The sequence below is a fragment of the Lentinus tigrinus genome (assembly GCF_003813185.1).
Source record: "Lentinus tigrinus ALCF2SS1-7 unplaced genomic scaffold L226scaffold_2, whole genome shotgun sequence".
NCBI classification, from domain to species: Eukaryota; Fungi; Basidiomycota; class Agaricomycetes; order Polyporales; family Polyporaceae; genus Lentinus; species Lentinus tigrinus.
The window spans coordinates 874,456-892,302 of record NW_027137911.1 but is presented as its reverse complement, the minus strand read 5'-3'; the positions used below and the strand labels follow the sequence as shown (position 1 = coordinate 892,302).

The 17,847-nt window shown below is 56.0% G+C and overlaps 9 protein-coding genes across 9 annotated transcripts in view; 4 read left to right on the top strand and 5 right to left on the bottom strand.

Annotated features, from left to right (window-relative positions):
• The window catches only part of L226DRAFT_452746 (uncharacterized protein), a gene marked incomplete at both ends in the record, with an annotated part of 5,036 nt that extends 4,110 nt beyond the window's left edge, over nt 1–926 (top strand). The window contains 3 exons of the mRNA XM_067675086.1: nt 321–341; nt 394–558; nt 615–926. Of these exons, the coding sequence (XP_067541540.1) occupies nt 321–341; nt 394–558; nt 615–926 (498 nt within the window). The remainder of the gene's footprint in view (nt 1–320; nt 342–393; nt 559–614) is intronic.
• L226DRAFT_529416 (uncharacterized protein) lies at nt 904–4,183 on the bottom strand. The gene is made up of 9 exons (XM_067679599.1): nt 3,865–4,183; nt 3,651–3,805; nt 3,475–3,600; nt 3,202–3,423; nt 2,684–3,146; nt 2,280–2,629; nt 1,430–2,228; nt 1,232–1,374; nt 904–1,174 (listed from the first exon to the last, which is right to left on the bottom strand). Exons 1-9 carry the CDS (start codon nt 4,156–4,158, stop codon nt 1,048–1,050), a joined length of 2,679 nt encoding a protein of 892 aa, XP_067541539.1. The 5' UTR covers nt 4,159–4,183; the 3' UTR covers nt 904–1,047.
• A 158-nt stretch (nt 4,184–4,341) lies between these two features.
• On the top strand, nt 4,342–5,614 carry L226DRAFT_477112 (20S proteasome subunit). Its single transcript, XM_067676735.1, has 7 exons — nt 4,342–4,488; nt 4,546–4,580; nt 4,638–4,761; nt 4,812–4,913; nt 4,971–5,114; nt 5,171–5,283; nt 5,340–5,614. The coding sequence occupies exons 1-7, from the start codon at nt 4,420–4,422 to the stop codon at nt 5,494–5,496; spliced, it is 744 nt and encodes a 247-aa protein (XP_067541538.1). The 5' UTR covers nt 4,342–4,419; the 3' UTR covers nt 5,497–5,614.
• Nucleotides 5,495–6,826, bottom strand: L226DRAFT_556780 (uncharacterized protein). Its single transcript, XM_067683146.1, has 6 exons — nt 6,657–6,826; nt 6,522–6,591; nt 6,351–6,453; nt 6,019–6,291; nt 5,842–5,953; nt 5,495–5,781 (listed from the first exon to the last, which is right to left on the bottom strand). Exons 1-6 carry the CDS (start codon nt 6,753–6,755, stop codon nt 5,647–5,649), a joined length of 792 nt encoding a protein of 263 aa, XP_067541537.1. The 5' UTR covers nt 6,756–6,826; the 3' UTR covers nt 5,495–5,646.
• Nucleotides 6,827–6,904: 78 nt separating this feature from the next.
• Nucleotides 6,905–8,023, top strand: L226DRAFT_608279 (20S proteasome subunit). The gene is made up of 5 exons (XM_067685906.1): nt 6,905–7,022; nt 7,080–7,157; nt 7,212–7,333; nt 7,396–7,670; nt 7,721–8,023. The coding sequence occupies exons 1-5, from the start codon at nt 6,972–6,974 to the stop codon at nt 7,918–7,920; spliced, it is 726 nt and encodes a 241-aa protein (XP_067541536.1). The 5' UTR covers nt 6,905–6,971; the 3' UTR covers nt 7,921–8,023.
• A 775-nt stretch (nt 8,024–8,798) lies between these two features.
• On the bottom strand, nt 8,799–10,033 carry L226DRAFT_585798 (uncharacterized protein; the record flags this gene model as incomplete). The annotated part of the gene is made up of 3 exons (XM_067685575.1): nt 9,205–10,033; nt 9,097–9,156; nt 8,799–9,037 (listed from the first exon to the last, which is right to left on the bottom strand). The coding sequence occupies exons 1-3, from the start codon at nt 9,566–9,568 to the stop codon at nt 8,799–8,801; spliced, it is 663 nt and encodes a 220-aa protein (XP_067541535.1). The 5' UTR covers nt 9,569–10,033.
• An 81-nt stretch (nt 10,034–10,114) lies between these two features.
• L226DRAFT_565779 (streptomycin biosynthesis protein StrI) lies at nt 10,115–11,788 on the top strand (the record flags this gene model as incomplete). The annotated part of the gene is made up of 6 exons (XM_067683832.1): nt 10,115–10,186; nt 10,252–10,612; nt 10,670–10,853; nt 10,920–11,089; nt 11,156–11,310; nt 11,390–11,788. 6 exons carry the CDS (start codon nt 10,115–10,117, stop codon nt 11,786–11,788), a joined length of 1,341 nt encoding a protein of 446 aa, XP_067541534.1.
• An 89-nt stretch (nt 11,789–11,877) lies between these two features.
• L226DRAFT_498825 (uncharacterized protein) lies at nt 11,878–14,285 on the bottom strand. The gene is made up of 4 exons (XM_067677689.1): nt 14,124–14,285; nt 13,432–14,059; nt 12,648–13,378; nt 11,878–12,576 (listed from the first exon to the last, which is right to left on the bottom strand). Exons 1-4 carry the CDS (start codon nt 14,237–14,239, stop codon nt 12,117–12,119), a joined length of 1,935 nt encoding a protein of 644 aa, XP_067541533.1. The 5' UTR covers nt 14,240–14,285; the 3' UTR covers nt 11,878–12,116.
• A 247-nt stretch (nt 14,286–14,532) lies between these two features.
• On the bottom strand, nt 14,533–16,754 carry L226DRAFT_453524 (general substrate transporter; the record flags this gene model as incomplete). The annotated part of the gene is made up of 11 exons (XM_067675134.1): nt 14,533–14,798; nt 14,853–14,988; nt 15,042–15,329; nt 15,404–15,688; nt 15,747–15,837; nt 15,893–15,909; nt 15,979–15,982; nt 16,039–16,142; nt 16,201–16,383; nt 16,438–16,567; nt 16,621–16,754. The coding sequence occupies 11 exons, from the start codon at nt 16,752–16,754 to the stop codon at nt 14,533–14,535; spliced, it is 1,638 nt and encodes a 545-aa protein (XP_067541532.1).
• Nucleotides 16,755–17,847: the final 1,093 nt, after the last annotated feature.

The following is a 17,847-nucleotide window of genomic DNA, read 5'->3' as shown; positions in this document are numbered from 1 at the left end:
GTGAACGCGCTTCGCATAGGTGCTGGGACAGACACATTTGTCTCCATCCGGGCCAAGCAATATAACCAAACATATAGATATATAATAATATCACACTTCGCCCGAGTGAAAAGATCTCATACCTCTGCATACAAAGGGCGGGACCAACAGACAGCTCCATATAACCGTCCGCCGGTCCGACGAATTCATATATGGCAAGACAAACGCCCGTCGGTCATACGGGCGTTTGCATGTTCATGCCGGCTTTCGTCTCACCTGCATGCTCGTATATTGAACCTCCCCGTTTGCTGATGTCGTATACCCACGGACTTGTCAGAGAGTACTCTGACTTCATCCTCATTGTGTGTTCAACTCTTCACCTACAATATGTGCACGCTCGCTGACAAGTGCCAGGCAACAGTATTGCTTTCTGCAACAATTGGCATCTTGACGATCAATGACGTCGAAGACATCGCTCGTACTGCTGCCATGCTTGCTGCCTTTGCATCTCTGGGTAGTATCACCGTTGGCGTTTTCTTCGTATGGAGACACCAGCGGAATACCCACATGCCTTCATCAGTGAGTCAAGTGTGACTTCGTTGCCCTTTTGCCTCTAACGCGTACGCAATACCCAGTTTAGCTACCTACATAACGCGCGAAACAATCCTTTTGGACTGTCAGGGCACGCGATCCTTCTTAGCCTTCCCCCAGTGCTCCTCGTATGGTCGATCATCGCGTTCACAACTTCAGTACTTGCGTACGCACTCCAAGACGTGGCACGCTCGCCAGCTGCGGGTTCACAATGGGTCGTGCTCGGGATTTTCGTCGTAATCCTGATGGGAGTAATGATCGGCGTCTACACATTCTCCACCATCTGGAGCTGGCAGAGTCGACAACCCCGATGGCGAGGGCTGCTGTGCTGGCCTACAGATGCGGCGGCAGCTTAGCGTCTTCATCAGAGAAGACAAACTGCTCGGAATGACGACCCGCCGCACATCCCCGACGAGCGGGTTAAAAGTTCCAAAGCGACGTAGCAAGCTACAAATACAACAAAAACCAAGACACAGATCACTCGTCCTTGACGGCCCCAACCTTCTCCTTTTGGTGCTGCTGAGACGGCGGCCGTCCAAGGTCGACGTCAAGTCTGTGTGCAAGCCTCAGGATTTCCGCTTCCATGTCGCCTATCCTTGCCCGCCTGCATAATACATGTCAGCGATCGATACCCAGCAGCAGCAGCAGCTTTAGCACGTACTCTTCTGTCGATCGCTTGCCCAGCTCGAATGCTTGAGACAGGCCGAGAGCCTCTCGGCTCTCCGCGACGCTCTTTCGCCGCGCAGTCTCCTTCTCCTTCATCTCTTTGAGATGGGGAAGCAACCGGTCGACTTCGCGTCGGAGCTATCAAGGCATCGTCAGCATATCGTCCACAGCACGCCCGACACTCCGCACTCACAAGCTTCGCCTTCGCAGAAAGCGACCGATCGTCATACCTGCCCGCACCCACGACCTCCTCCTTCGTCCTCCTCAACTCCTCGAACCACTTCGCCTCATTCTCGCTTAACGCCGGGCTCGCCTTCTTCATCAACCCCTGCAGCACCCTATCCGACCGCGCCAGCAGCGCCTTCTGCGTCTCCTGTGCCTTCGCAATCCGCGCCTGTGCCTCTTCCTGCCGCGTCGTCCCCAACGCGCGCACGATCTCGAGCATTTTCGCGCACGTCTCCCGTTGCCGGCGGAACTCCTGTTCCTGCAGCGCTGCGCGTGCCTCTGTCGCGCGGTTTGCGAGCTGCACGTCGTGAATCTGGGAGGACAGCTTCTCGACAGTGGTGCCCAGGTAGCGCAAGGTCTCAGGGGTGAGGGCGATCTCCTTGCCCGAGGCGCTGAGATTACCTGGGAGAGAGAGACGAGGGTTGCTCGGGAGACCGGAAGGACGCGTGACAGCTTGAGGAGTCTTCCATGGATCTGTGCTGAGCAAGGAGATGTAGGCGGGCGGACCATCTGGTGGTGCTAGCAGCTTCTTCGGTGAGGGTGCAGGTTCGGGCTTTGATGGGAGTAATGCTGTCGGCGGGGGTGCAATCGCAAGGGGAGCCTTCTCCTTCTCGGGAGAAGGTGCTCGTGTGTCGGCGGTAAATGACGCTTCGGAGCGGAGAGTGAGGGGGAAGACGGACATGCGCATGGAGGATGTGAGAATGAAGATGCTGTATGTTAGGTAGACATCGTTTGGTACGGCGACGCCAATCACCGGTGATGAGCATCTGTTGGACAATGTCAAATGCAGGTATGTACTAGAAAAACATGCTACGTACTGCTGCTCGACCGAGAAGGTCAATAGGATGGGCTGTACCTCGGTGCTCTTCACGGTCTCCAAGCTGGCTTCCAGGCCTGAGCTGCTTCCCGCTTCGCTGTCGTTGCCGTCACGCAGGACAGCTGCAAGACTCCTAAGCAATGCTCTCAGGTTCAAAACATGCACACCAAACGCATGATACACGTAGAGCGTGTCATCGTGTATGGGATCCAGTTGGAACACTGGATGGTTGCCCTGGATGAGATTGAGCAGAGATTCGCCACGTCGGCTACTTGCTTTTGTGAGTGATGAAACGATTCCGAGGTCTATGCTTTCATAGACAGCAAGCATGGGTAAGTCGTTTGAAGGGTGCTGCAGATATCATCAGTACAGGTACGAAACGGACTCGCATGGTCTGGCACAAACCTGCTTTAGTTCCCATCGAGCCTCGACCTTCTCAACGTCCAAGTAGAGGTCCACCTTGCCGTCCTGGAAAGAGACAAGGACGAGTCCAAGTCTCTCCGTCTCGCCCTCGCTTTCCTCTGCAGCGTCGTCACCAAACGACATGTAGACGATATCTGTGGCATCCCCTCCCTCGCTTCCCTCCAGTAATCGCGGCGCTGGCTGCAGGAGGAATGGTCCTTGTCGAGCTCGCGAATTCTTGATGGTAGTGGGAGGATGCATCGGCACCAGTCGTGCAGTAGCTGGCCACGCAGTACCCGGAGGAAGCTGTTTGATCAAGGCGCTGACGTATTTGTGTTGGTAATCGTACAGGGTAGTGAGGCTGTCTGAGGACGAGGAATCGCCACTATTGGTCGAACTGGACAGGAACTCTTGTTTGGCAGCGACATAGCACTCGAGTGCATGAATGTATGAAGATGGAATCGAGCTGGGATGCAGATGTTAGTACAGGTATAGTCAATTATTGGAAGGACAAGACATACGCGTTCTTCGGCATATATGGACAGACCGCGTAGACGTCCCCGCTCTTCATGAGGGCGTACACAGTGAGAGGCCCCCAATCAGCTCTTCCCTTACCCAGCGCAAAGGATACCACTTCTCGCTCAGCTGCATCCTCAGCCAGGAACGAATGGCTCATACGTCTCTCGGGAACGAAGGAGGTTGTTTGCTGAGGTTCATCTGCGTCAACCGAGATGTCGTACTCGCTGGTGAAGTATGAGTTGCAATATGGAGAACATGACGTGATAAGACCGTACCGCAGCTTCCCGTCAGTAGTCATGACCATGAGCGTGGAGCCACCTTGTCCCCATGGGTGCCATTCGATCTTCGCAACAGGGGCGGACGACTCTGCAGCATGGTAGTACTGTCCTATCTGGAAGGACCTACAACTGTAAGTATGAAAGCCATAGACACATGCGCGCCAGGGACATACTTGCAATCTACCGTGGCCGTGACAAGCTTGTTGAACCCTGTCCGGGGTAACACCACGACCGCCACTTGGAATGCACCCGCGACCGCAAGGAGTTTGCCGTTGGGATTCAATGCAATTTGGTGGATCTCAAACTGGATATTCGGAGTGTGCAGGATCTACATGGACCTGTTAGGTTCAACAGTGTATCGTCATGACGGAGCGCCACAACACATACTTTGTACGACTTCTGGGACGTGCCCCGAGCACCTTTCGAGTCTCCGAGGGAAGCGATCCGGATCTCCGACCCGACGGCGACTATGAGATCTGCATCCTTGATGGCAATAGCTTGCCGTCGCCCAGAGGGCGTGGGCTTGTCGTCGACGGGGTCCAAGTCAACAAAGTCCGGCAGCGAACTGAGCGAAAGATTGAGAGACGCCTCGCCCTTTCCGCCCCTACCAGACACGCGCTTGGGGAGTGTGAAGACGGGATGGTTCCTCAGCAGTTCGTCCCAATCTTCTTCAGAACTCATGGCGAAAAGACGAGCAGACCAGAGAGAGATGCAAGGAGCAGGAGACACGGGCTGGCGTTCAAGAACGCGACTGGAGAAACGCGGTCATTTGACGCCAGGACGCGAGGTGTCTCGGAGAGGAAGGTCCTTCGCACGCGCACGCGTCGATGGCAAGGGTTGCGCGTCCTGCTATACTGACGCACTCGCCTCTCTACTCCTCCCTCTCTTCCTTGGTCTTCCTGTACTCGTCCTGCTCAGAGTTCTGCTTGCTGCCTCCTCGTTATGACTTCCATCGGAACAGGATATGACTTGTCCGCCAGTACCTATTCTCCCGATGGCCGTATATTTCAGGTGCGGTCCGGGGACGCGTAACGGCACGTCTTGCATGGATCTAATAGTGTTGCATAGGTGGAATACGCGAACAAGGCGGTCGAGAACTCTGGGTACGTTGCATCTTTACCTCGATAAATATGCGTCCATTGATGTGTTGTACCATGTAGAACTGCCATCGGACTCCGCGTGAAGGATGGCGTTGTATTGGCGGTCGAGAAGGTCGTCCATTCCAAGCTTCTCGTACCAGCATCCAACCGGCGCATACAAACAATCGACAAGCACATTGGTCTGGTATGTTGTACTGCGACTTCCATCTTGATTGTGGCTCAATGTATCGCTAGGCGTCTGCAGGTTACCTTGCAGATGGCAGGCATCTCTCCAACCGCGCGCGGGATGAGGCATCTAGTTTCCGCGAGAACTACAGGTCCCCTCCTACACTTCAAGTGCGTGCATATCACATCCTCTTGTTATTCTTAGCTAAAGGCGCAATCCTCCTCCAGTATGTCGTCGACCGCGTTGGGCTGTACGTCCAAGCGTACACCCTCTACTCCTCTGTCCGGCCATTTGGATGTAGTACCATCCTTGGTGCTGTAGACAAGAACGGCCCTGCACTCTACGTCATTGAGCCGAGTGGCGTCTCATATGTGAGTACGAGCCGTATCGTCTCCCTTCCGGTGCCAGTGATTAACCTCTCGCGCAGGGCTACCGTGGCGCAGCAGTAGGGAAGGGCCGCCAACTCGCGAAGACCGAGTTAGAGAAGCTTAAGTTCGACGAGCTCTCAATGCGGGAAGCTGTTATGGAGGCTGCGAGGATGTACGTGCTTCGTCACACTTGCGATGCCTGCCTGCTGAACATCCACTCGCACGTAGTATCTACCTTGTGCACGATGACGCGAAGGAGAAGGACTTCGAGCTCGAGTTGTCCTGGGTAGGTACCGAGACCGACGGCATCCACCTACCGGTTCCTCAAGACCTCTTTGACGAGGCATCACGAAAGGCGAAGGCAGCACTGGAGGATTTTGAGTAATTGTGTCATACCTTGCATTGTAATCTATACGGACTCAACGACGTGACGCGGTGGTTGCGCCCCATGAATGAACGTAACCTTCATGTGACCGTGAACCAGCCTCTCGACGACAGAGAAACGAGGAATGGCAAACTGTCCGATAATACTAGTCTACACGATCTGCTCAAGCTCGCGCGCGTACTGCAAGTTCGCCGCAATGAGTCTCTCCTTTGGAATCTCTACCTTGTCCTCTGCCTTCTTCGCAAAGTGGATCTTCTGCGCTCCCAAGTCCACTTGCCAACCTCGCTGTATCAGACGCTCCAAGTCAGTACGGTATGTGAACTAACAGCGCGGGACGTCACGCGCCTGTTTCGCAAATGCTAGTACATCGTTCGTGCTCTTGAAGAAAAGTAAGGTCGCGGCGTCCTTCAGTGGGAGACTATCATATGCCGCCTCCTCACAGCTGGCGATCTCGTTCCTAATCACGCGTCGCACAACGTGAGCGGGACATCCATAGCGAATATGGTAACGAGTGCAACCAACCTGATTGTACCCATCAGGCTATCAACGAAGAACTTGTATTCCTCTGTTGGGGCCTCTTCACGCGCGTTCCACACCTTGCTGTAGCTCCCCTCCATGAGCCATTGCTCGAGGTTGATTGGGTGCGCGATGTATGGGTTTGCGGTTAGAGAGTCCGCGGGGAGAGGTAGGGATTCAAGAGTGGTGTGGAAGTCGGCGATGCGGTTCTGGGTGAGGAGGCGGATGAGATTCAAACCACGAAGAGGGTATTCGCGTGGTGACGGTGGGAGTAGGGAGCTGAGACAGATGGACGTCAAGATGGGGGACGTCTTTCAGAGTTCTGTGGCTGAACATACCTGTAGTCGTTGTAGAACGTGAGAAGTTGGGAGAAGTAGCGGTCAAAAGAGGGGATATCCTTTGTTCGTATGCTCCAGAACGCGCCGACCTCGAGGATATCACCTAGATGTGGAACGAGACAATTCTCGAGTAAGAAGAAGGCGAACACGGCGCGTCCGAATGCCACTCACGAGCAACAACGAGATCCTGGGGGTTGGGGTTGCCAAACGGTACTAGCAAGCCAGCCTCCGTGAGGCCAATCTAGACAATATGTTGCTCGTATAACCAGCGAGCATATAGTGGCTGATCGGAGCAGAGACACACACCTTCAGCCGAGCCAAGAGGACCCCAGTCTGTTGGAGGTTTCCAGACATGAATGCCTGCTGCAGCTCCTTGTAAAGTTGCCCAAGTTGCGAGGACGCCATCTCCTAGTGTTATGAATGCTACGAGGTAGAGGAGAATTGAGCAGAGCGATAAGTATAGTCGCGGTACGGAGGAGCACCAGTATTCGGTGAAGCGCCCACGACGCGCGTCGGACGCGTCACCCCTTCGCTCTCAGCCACCGCGCGTGCTTTGCACCCTTCCCTCACCTTCCCGTCTCCCTTTACACTTCTCCACTTTTTTCAGGCGCGTAACACAACATGGAGACCATTGATATTGCTCATCTGAAGTCTGGGGAGGTCAATCTCGGTGTAAGTACTCCCTATGGGTTGGAAACTTGGATCATGGCCTTAAATCCTAGCGTTTAGACCTCGATCATGGCCGTTCAGTTCAAGGATGGAGTTGTCGTCGGCGCGGACAGTCGTACAACGACCGGTAGCTATATTGTACGCCATCTTATCTGCGAGACATTGCTCTTCAGAACACTCAGATCCGTGTAGGCCAACCGTGTTACGGACAAGCTGACCCATGTCCACGACCGCATCTACTGTTGTCGGTCGGGCTCTGCGGCGGATACGCAAGCCATCGCGGATATTGTACATTACTATCTCCAACTGCACACGTATGCCTGTCTTCGCCTTCGATGACTGCACTCTATAGTAACTTACCCCCCTCGTTCCTCAGACAAATGAGCGGCTCACCACCGCCAGTCCACACTGCGGCGACCATGTTCCAGAAACTTTGCTACGACAACAAGGATGCGCTCTCCGCAGGTATCATCGTTGCTGGGTGGGACAAGGAGTTAGGCCCCAGCGTGTACAACATCCCTCTCGGTGGAGGTCTCTTCAAGCAGCCTTGGGCGATCGGCGGGTCTGGCTCCACGTACGTCTACGGTTATTGTGATGCAACATACCAGGAGGGTTGGGACCGCGACCAGACGGTGGAGTTCGTTAAGAACAGTGCGTGTGTACTATTACCTTCTCTCGGAAGCTCGCTAACGTTTGTCTAGCCCTTTCACTGGCTATGTCGCGAGATGGCTCGTCAGGCGGTGTCATCCGTATGTGTGTGATCACGGAGGACAAGGTCGAGCGGCTGTTCGTCCCTGGAGACCAGTTGCCCAAGTTCTGGCAGGGCAAGGAGGTGCTGGGTACCGGTGTACCACGGAGTGCAGAGCTTGCAGGTGCTGTGGCGATGGCTGTTGACGCGTAGAGCGGAATCTGTGCAATGTATGACTGGACGTTACCCTAAGCAAGTGGCGCTGTATTGATAGGAATAACGTGGTACAGAAGTGAATGCTAACTACTGAGTAGAGCAAGTAAGAGGTAAGTTTCCAGTATCACGGTGTTCGAGACTCAGGCATCGTCCAGTTAATCATCGCATCCTTGTCATCCTCACTCGCTTCCCACATCCTGAGCCTCCATAACGCGATAGCTAAGGGAACAGTGTCTCCGCGGAAGATTGTCCTTTCGTCCGAGCAAACCAAGACGGCATGACTTGCCTTCTGGTCGCCTTTGACGACCTGGCCGGACAAGTCGGACTGATCACTGTCCTCGGTGGCTCGAAGGCTTCGTTGCCCTAATCCACGCTTGGCGAAATGTTCGGCGGTCAAGACGCGACCCAATGCGGCGCGCAATGCTGCTCGTTGTTTGCGTGAAGGGAAGAGGGGAACACCGTTGTAGATAGGGACACGTGCCGGAGGAAGGAGATCGAGGACGTCCACTTTGCAAAAGTCCTCTTTGGCAGTGGTCGGATACAAGACAGAGAGCGGGAGTGATTGGGGCCTGGATGGCGAAGGGTCCAAAAGATCTTCCGGAGGCTCGCTGGAGTCGTGTGGTTTCGGACGATTCTTGGAGTTGAGATCCTTGTTGAGAGGCGGCACGACCAAGACTGCAATCGCATTGTCGAATGGGACCATCCCATTCGTCTTTATAGCGTTCCATTCCCCGCGAGTAAGCCACCTGAGCAAGGGGGGAGACGAGGGCTGCTGGACGCGTCGTAGACGCTGCTCGAGTATGTCAAGTTCCAACAACACTCGCATACGTAGCTCATGACCGATTTGCTGCACGATCAAGGCGTGCATAGATATTTCAGAGGCAGAGGAGGTTCTCCAGCGTTTGAATATGCCTGGGGAATATGAGTACTTGCATGCCTTGGAGACTGACACACACACCTGTCTGTTTGAGGTGTTCAACGACCGACTTCCAGCAAAGAATGTATCGCATCTTTCCTCCGGTTTGATCTCGAGGATTCGAGATACCTGCTGGGAGGAACGCGGTTTTGCCTCTCTCATTCGGTAGCAGCATAGGCGTCATCCCGATTAACAGGTCTGCGAGAGTGCACTCATGAGTTGACAGCGTTTGAGTACTTGAGAGACAGCAGCCACACCTCGCGGCAACAGATACTCAGATACTAAGCACTTGCGTAACGGACTTCCCAGCATACGCACTGCTTCCTTGGTGAGACGTAGAACGCGGGTGAACAAAGGGGACATACGGTATGGGTTCGCAAAGAACTGCCTCTCTTCCCTGGTCATCTCCTTTGGAATCACACCAAGGGGTGCGCGACCACGCCTCTGCTTCGCCGCCCATTGGGTCTTCGACACGGAAATTTGAGGTGCGGGAGCCTTCTCTCGTTCATAGCGGGCATGTCGGTAGATGAGGCGGACCGCCTTGCGGTCCAGGAGGATAGACTGACGTCGGCCAGTAGGCGCGATGCCGACTTCCTCAGGACGCGTAAAGACGCGTGTTATCGGCGGATCCTTCTTGCGTCTCTGCGGGGCCGTTCTTCGAGGAGGTTTTCGAGGCAGAGAGCGTGCATGTTCGAGGCTACGAAGGAGTCGGGGTATGAGTCGGGGCATACGCTCTGTGAGCGCCGCGCCGCTGCCGATGGGGACCGCACTCCCGCTAAGCTTGACCACGTTCCACAACCTGCTCTGAGCTTACTTTCGCTGCTGCCAAGCTCGAGCTCAATAACAACCACGTTCGCGCCTCTCTGTCACTGTGGATTTTTGCTCAGTTGCCTTGCACTCTGGAGTCGCAATGATTGCGGCGCAGATGTGCATGTGCTCCCGAGTATATCAACGCCTTACTAGGCCCGTCGCTTGATATGCAATCTCTCCCTCCTCGTTGGACAGCCCCGAGGCGATCAGGTACCTGGCACTCAACTTCCTGTGCCGATACTGCGGCATACTCAGCAAAGTCTATCGGCGTCCACACCACCGTCAGCTGGACTCAGATTTGGGGGTCTAACCGGCCGCAAGGCGTGCAGAGAGATACTAGATAGACCAGCGTAGACCGTCCTCGGACCGCAGGCCGCAATGCCTCTCGGCGGGGCAGCTAAAAGCGCATGGCGTCGCTCACTGAGGATCCCCGGGACTTCTTCTGCCTTGAACGTTAACAGCAACATGCCGCACGACTCAAGGACCGGTTCTGAGCCAGTCACGATCGCCGTCATTGGCTGTGGGCAACGCGGCCGGGTACGCCCTGTCTTCTGTCCTGTCACTTGTTCTGAGAAGTCCAGCTGTGCTCATTAGATTCGCAGGGATATGCCGCATATGCATCGCAGGAGCCTACGCTGTGCAAGGTGGTCGCGATAGCGGAGCCGCGTCCAATGACCCAGAAGCTCATGGCAGAAGCTCATTTGGTGGACAAGACGCTTGTGTTCGAGACCTGGCAGGACCTGCACAAAGCCTCCGCTGAGACTATACAGACGATCGGAAAGCGTCTCGCAGACGCTGTAATCATCGCGGTGCAAGACCAGATGCACCAGGAGGTGACACTCGCATTCGCCGAGCAAGGGTACCACATCCTGTGCGAGAAGCCAATGGCTACCACCATCGAGGCCTGCGTCAAGATGGAAGCTGCTGTGAAGAAGGCAGGGATTATCTTCGGGATGGGCCACGGTAGGTTCTGCGGCCTGTCATGCACCCCCGCCTTGCGGTTTTAATATGCTTTGACAGTCCTTCGTTACTCCCCATACAGCAAGGCCGTCACTGAAGTTGTACGCTCGGGAGCACTGGGGCCACTCATCAATGTGGTTCACATCGAGCCGGTTGGGTACTTCCACTTCGCGCACTCCTACGTGCGTGGCAACTGGGCCCGTGAAGAAGACAGCTGCTTCTCGCTGATGACGAAGAGTTGCCAGTGAGCTCCTTCCGTCCGCTAGTTCTAATGTGGCGCCACTCACCCGGTAGTCCTTCACTCACGCAGCGATATCGACATCCTTTGCCACTGGCTCTCCCCAGGTGGACCCACCCGCGTGTCCTCCTTCGGGTCCTTGCAACACTTCCGCAAAGCGCAGAAGCCCCCACAAGCAGGCGACGCAAAGCGCTGCCTCGACTGTGCATACGAACGCGACTGTGCGTACAGCGCAAAGAAGAGTGCGTGCTCACGGTCCGAGTGCCCGCAGCAGAACTCACGCAGCTGACGTCGTCATTACGATACAGTCTACCTCGAGCCCGTGGTGCAAGGCCAGACCGGCTGGCCTGCTGCCGTCCTCGTTGATGGGATTCCCGACATTGAGAACATCACCGATGCATTGAAGACCGGACCGTACGGACGCTGCGTGTACGAGTGCGACAACGACGTCTGCGACAACCAGGTACGTCCCCTCCGCAAGCTGTGATCTGCGTCCTCGTGTCCATGACTGATCGCTGCGGGCTGTGTCTGACGTCTGACAGGTCGTGAACCTAGAGTTTTCGAACGGAGCCACGGTGTCGTTCACGATGGTCGCGCAGACGCAGCTGATCTGCGAGCGCCAGACGCGGCTGCACTTTGCGTTTGGGGAGCTCATTGGCGACATGAGCACGTTCACCGTCACAGACTTCCGCACTCGTAAGACCACGCACCACACGCCGAAGAACGAGGGTGGGGGCCACGGCGGCGGGGACCTCGGCCTCATCCGCACGTTCATCGAGGCAGTTCACACCGGCCGGCAGGAACTGCTAGGGACGGACGTGAGCGATGTGCTGAGGAGCCATCTGGCAGTGTTTGCGGCGGAGAAGAGCAGGAGGGAGGGAGTCGTTGTGGATTGCGTGCAGTTCGAGAAGGAGGCGAAGGAGAAGTTTGGCGCTCTGTAACTTGTATCTACCTTGTCACCATGCTGTATCTAGGTCTTGGATCCTCGGCTTGTAAACATTCATATTCACTCTGCAAGAGAAGAAACATTGTCATTCGATGCGGTATAGTATGGGGGATATACAGTGACGAGTACCTATGCACAACTAGATATACATAAATCATTGGATCGGGAAGACATCATCGGGTTCGAGTACGTGAAAGAAACATTGTCAGCATGCTAGTGCACTGTTCGCTACAGAGATGAGAGATGACGGAACATAAAGCAACAATGAAGCAACGATAAAGATGGCAAAACGCAAGCATCACACGCGCCACCGGGAACGAAGCTCAGTCCAACGACTCGAGCTCCTTGCGGATGCGCTCGCGCACCTCGCGCAACCCGCCACCCTCACGCTTCACCCTCCGGGGGCTGCGCGTGAGCAAGTCCTCTGCGCTCTCGTCCTTGATCTTCAGCTTGCTAGGGCTGCTGGGAGCCTTCCGCGGGCTGTTCAGGACGGAGCCGGGCTCCTTATACCCGCCCTTACGCGGGCTCACGGGCACGCTAGGCTCGTCGTCGGTCTCGGCGGAAGCGGGCATTTCGAGCCACTCCTCGCCAGACACATCCATCCGACGGATGAAGAACGGACAGATCTTCACGAGCATGTCCAGAGACTCGTGAGCCTCCGCGATGGACAGCGGAACCGGAGACGACTTGACGACGGCTGCGACAATCTCGGACGCTGGCATGGCGCGCCGTTTGCGCGCCCCGGGGGTTGCGCCCGCCAATCCAATGGGGTTTGAGAAGAACCTATGTGGGTGCCCCAGCGCATCAGCATACGGGAGCGAGGGTGGGAAGAAGACAGGGAAAGAGGTACGTACATCCATACACTTTCGGCGACACCAGAGAGCCGGCCGAGGAGACAGCGCCGGCGCATCTCCTCCTGGCTCAGCTTGAGGAGTTGATCCTTGGACATGGGCGCGCCCGTGGGGTTTGCCTTCGTGGGCGTGTTCTGCAGAGAACGCTGTCGGATGCGTTCGTAAAGGGCTTGGCGTCGGGAGCTCGTAGGAGTCTGGGGCACAGTCTCTGCATTTGGACCGCGCTGGTGGACTGGGGTCGATGGGACCGACGAGTCGGAAGCAGTCGGCGTCTCGCTACCAGCCAGAGAAGGTGTGCGTGCGCTCGTGGGCGTACGAGGATCCAACGCATCGGTACGCGAATGTCTCGATGACGGAGTCTGCGGGAATAGGATACGGTTCGTGGACGGCGTCTTCATGATGCGGTTCGTGGAAGGCGTCTTAAAGATACGGTCTGTGGAAGGCGTCTTCATGATACGGTCTGTGGAAGGCGTGCCGAGCCGACTGGATGGGGTGAGGGGGAAGGGGATGGCGAAGTCTCGAAGCTTCTTGTTAGGAGACTTGGTCGGAGAACGCGAGGCAGATCGGCTCGGAGAGCTAGGAGGTTGAGACGCAGCGAGGATAGAAGCAGAGGCCGGTGACTTGGGAGACGACGAGGCGAGTAAACGCGTAAGGTTCGACGGCTTTACGACCTCAGGCAAGGAAGGCAGGTCGGCCATGGGAATTTGGGGTACCGATGCTTCCTTGGCGTGAAGCTACATGCAGGTGAGTCTCAGTGCTGCATACCCAGAGCCTGGAGGCTACTCACCTTGACCCACTTCTGCAGCTTGGTCGCGATCTCCTTCCGTCTGGTCTCGCTGCCCGCAGTCCAGCGTGCAACAGCGGCCATACCGCCCTTCATATCCTTGTCAATGTCCATTTCGACCTCAATCCCAAGGCCATAGACTGGGAACCTAGCCCCAGCGACCTTGTCGCGGTGGGTGGTCTGGCTAACCACGAAGCCCATAGCACCACGTGTCCAGTCCTTCAAGGGACCCTCAACGGCCTTCGCGGGTTTGGGCCTATCCAAGAAAGGGTTCTCATCCTCCTCTTTAGCCTCAGGCTCTACCTTCGCCTTGCCCTTTCCCGCGCCGGCGACCGATTTCGACGGAAGCGCCTTCCCGTCCCATTCCCACAGCCAGCACAACCGCTTGAGGTCGTCAATGTCGATCCTCGTCGTGAGACCGGTGTATGCGCCGAGCGACATGTGGTTGAGGACATTGCGGACGATACCTGTGTCCTCCGAGGGCGACACGGCACAGGTAGCGAGGGCATGCGAGAGCCCATGCTGCAGCGACGTCTGGATCTTGTGGAGGCGCGAGAGATGTGCAGGTAGGCTGTCAGGGTCGAGCTCCGTGTTTGCCTTACGACGCGTGACCGTGGAAGGCGTGGAAGGTCTGTGTGTGCAGTGGTTAGCGAGGTGCGTCGACGACTGCACGAGAAGAGGCCGGGGCTACTGACACGGTGCTGTTGCGTCGGAGGCGTTTTGGTGTGAGCACGTCCTCGTCGTCGTCAGACGATGGCAAAGTGCGCTTCTTTTTGGGGGAGACACGGAGGGCAGTGTAGAGATCAGCCATGGTGCAGTGGGAAGAGGAGAGAGACTCTGGAGAGCTGCAACAACTCGAACACGGGCGTCCGCTCGCTTGGTGCTACGCGACAAGGCGCCCATATACCCGCGTCTTGACAGGTTCCCACGCTCGCGTTTCAAACTCCGACTACGCGTCGGTGGCGCAGCGTCCGAAACAAGACGTCCTCGACTGCTGCACACGGCTGCATAGGATCGTACAGGAGAAAGTACTGGTATCTTGTATAGAGAGAGAAATAATGCTAGAGATACATTTGGACGTGCTTCGGTCGACTATGCTATATTTCAATGCTTCTCCGACTCTGCCGTGCCGCTCTGCGAGTCGCTCCTGCTCACCCCACTCGCACCGCTGCTCGAGATGCCTAGGATCTCGTCCGCCTCTGGTGAACCCGCCAGGGGCAAGTCCTTCCGCAGCGAGACCTTGACCGGGGAGACCTTCTCGTTATAAGCGATGGCGAACACCACATCCATGTCCTCGAGAGAGCGCCCGGCTGTCTCCGGGAAGAAGAAATACACGACGGGGACGATGAACGCGTTCAGCGCCGCGAACACTATTCCATGTACACTTCAGTAATAGCCGAGACGCAATCTTATTCGAGACGTACCGATATACGTTCCCCAGCTGATGTTGTTGAATGAGGGACCAGTGACCATAACGACCACAAAGTTGAACGTCCAGTTGGACGCTGTGCTAAACGCGTTGGCGGGGGCACGAATCCGGAGACCAACGATCTCCGCGGGCTACGCATATTCCGTCAAATCTTTGACTTTGCGGTTGACGCGGAACAACTCACGTATAGCCAAGTCATGCCGAGCCAGCCGATGGCGAAGAACGAGTTGAACACGAACAGCAGCACCGCCGACGCGACCTGCGTGCCCGAGGTATCGACGCTTCCGAGCACCGCAAGCAAAACCATCGTGACTGCCTGCCCGATCGCCCCGAAGAGCATGAGCGGCCTACGTCCGACTCGATCAATGAGGAAGATTGCGACGAGTGACGCTAAGAAGTATTCGGTGCCATTGCACGCGGCGATAATCCGCGCTTTGACGTCGTCGATTCCCAGGCGCTCGAAGAGCAACGTCTAGTTCAGGGACTTGTCGGTCAAATGTTCTTGCCCAGAAGCTAGAAGGCAGAAGCAATGGAGTAGAGACGTACTGCATAATAGGTGATGAGGTTGATACCGGAGATCTGCTGGAAGCACTGGATGACAACACCAAGGAATGCACGACGGAAGTTCTGCGAGCGTCCGCCGGTGAAGACCTCGCGCAGGGGCGTAGCGTCGTTGCCGAGGTGAGCTTCCACAGCGATGGCCTCGCGGATACCGTGGTAGGTCTGAAGGACTCCCACGTCCGAAACAGGCTTTCCGTCAAGAGCGGAGATGACAGCGAGCGCCTCTGCATTGCGCCCATGCTTTGCCAGCCATCGAGGCGATTCGGGCAACTGCGTCGCCAGACGTCAGTAAGCACAAGGATTGCGCCATGTGGAGACCTAAACTCACGAATGAGATGCCGAAGATCATGACGAGTGCGAATAGAATCTGTAACGCGATAGGAACACGCCATTGCGCGGAGGATCCAGATATCCAGAAGCTGTTTGAAACGCCGTCAGTCAAGGGACAGCCAAGGAACAAGAGGAACAACTTACAATGCAAAGTCTATCCACTGTGAGTAGCAAGCAGATGGTCAGTACAAGGCACTCGATAGCAAAGTTAAGGAACACATGTGACGCACGTATCTGTGAACAATGTCAGACATGAGAAAGTCGCGCATTCATTCGAACGAGCTACTTACGAGATCATGATACCAAACGTGATCAGGCTACCTTCTATCATTATCAGACTGCCTCGCCGCGCAGCAGGTGAGCACTCGGCATGATATGAAGGTACGGTGGATGTCTGTTCGGAGGCACAGCTGAGCAACCACATGACAATGTGATACCGTTCAGTAACTCACGTTCAGACCGTTCCCGAGACCAGTGATAATCCGCGCGACGACCAACTGAGCGTAGCTGAAGGATGTTGTTTGGAGTATCGCCCCAATAATCATGATGATACCGCCGAGGACGATGGTCCGCCGACGGCCTAACCAGTCTCCAACCCAAAGATTTGACAAGGCGCCGATGAGACAGCCAATTTCCTAGAGTCGCAGATCGGCACGCCGAACAGCAGCGAGCGCAGTTGAGATACTCACATAAATGGCTACGACAAAACTCTGGAGAGTCGCATGGTTGGCTGGTTGACCGTCGCCGGTGATAACTTGGGGGAAGACATCCTCGAACTGCTTCGCAGTGAGGAGTGCGGACATGACACCCTGATCATAGCTGGCGGTGGAAGTGAGCACACAATCTCCGAGTGCATGCGGAACATGACATACCCAAACAAGGTGAAGCCCGTTCCTGCGACAAAGGCAATGGCCGCGGTTAACGCAGGCCCGCGCAACCGAGGTGCAGCAGCGGCAACCTCTGCGTCGAACTCGGATCTTGAAGCCTCTCCGACACGCGTGGGCATCCCGGCCTTCTTCTCAAGGTCGGAACGAGAAGGGCTTGGAGATCGGGACCGCAGCGATGGACTCATAGAGGGTGACATGACGGAGATTAAGGGACAGGTCGGACGACGGAGGAGGGGGAGGAGGAGGGACACTCGTGAACGCACGAGCGATGGCAAGGCACAAGCACCGCGTCTCCCGTCCTATATAAACCTGTGAGAGTTTTTGGCGTGAGCGTCGCCGGTTCCGTGTGCCGAACATGGCAAGGCCACCTCTTGCATTGTGAGACAGGACGCGGTGGAGAGGGCGAATTCTTTGGCGATCACGAGGACACATTCGGGGTTCTCTGGCGTCGCCGTGTGCTCCACAGGTGACCTTTTTGGAGCGCCGCACTATGCAGGCCGAGAATGCCATAACGCCAAGTGAGCTGCAGATATGTTCGTGCGCATGGTTTTCGGTGTATGGCAGGAATTTGAGGGGGTTTGTCCAAGTCGGAAAGGAAGTGTTGTGCCTCGAGAAGTGATTACGCGGTGCAGAGTGCCGTACGCGAGCGGCGCAGCCAGCGGCAGCGTTGGATGTGCTCATGAAAAGAAGACCCTACCAGGGTCGGCTGTAGAGGTATGACGTCGTTGCTCGCCTGTGTGGTAAACCATGAAACGAGGGCGTTGAGTCGTCGGAAGTCCGTTCCGACCTTGATCTGTGGGGCTACAAAACATCCAAACCCGACGGCGAGCGGCGGCAGCGATGTCGGCACAGCTCGCACCAACAGGCTAACAGCTCATCGATGGCAACCCGCTCCTAACTGGGAACATAGGAACGGGGCAGACATCTCGGAGCGATGCATTGACAATGCATGCGATGACAGGATGTGCCACAAATCTGTTTGTCTGGCGACGAGCGTGCATCACGGATTAATGAACACCTGCCACTGAGCCATGTTGTGAGCGACGTACCTGACGAGACCGTGCAGGAGAGAATGAGGAGATGACAATAAGATCAAAGTCGTTGTGTAAACCACCTAAGCGAGCCGTCGCGGAGCTGATGATGTGGCGCGCCGCCACAAAGTCATGGGCGCTTTTCTGATGAACTTGAACTGTGATTCTGAACATCACCTCC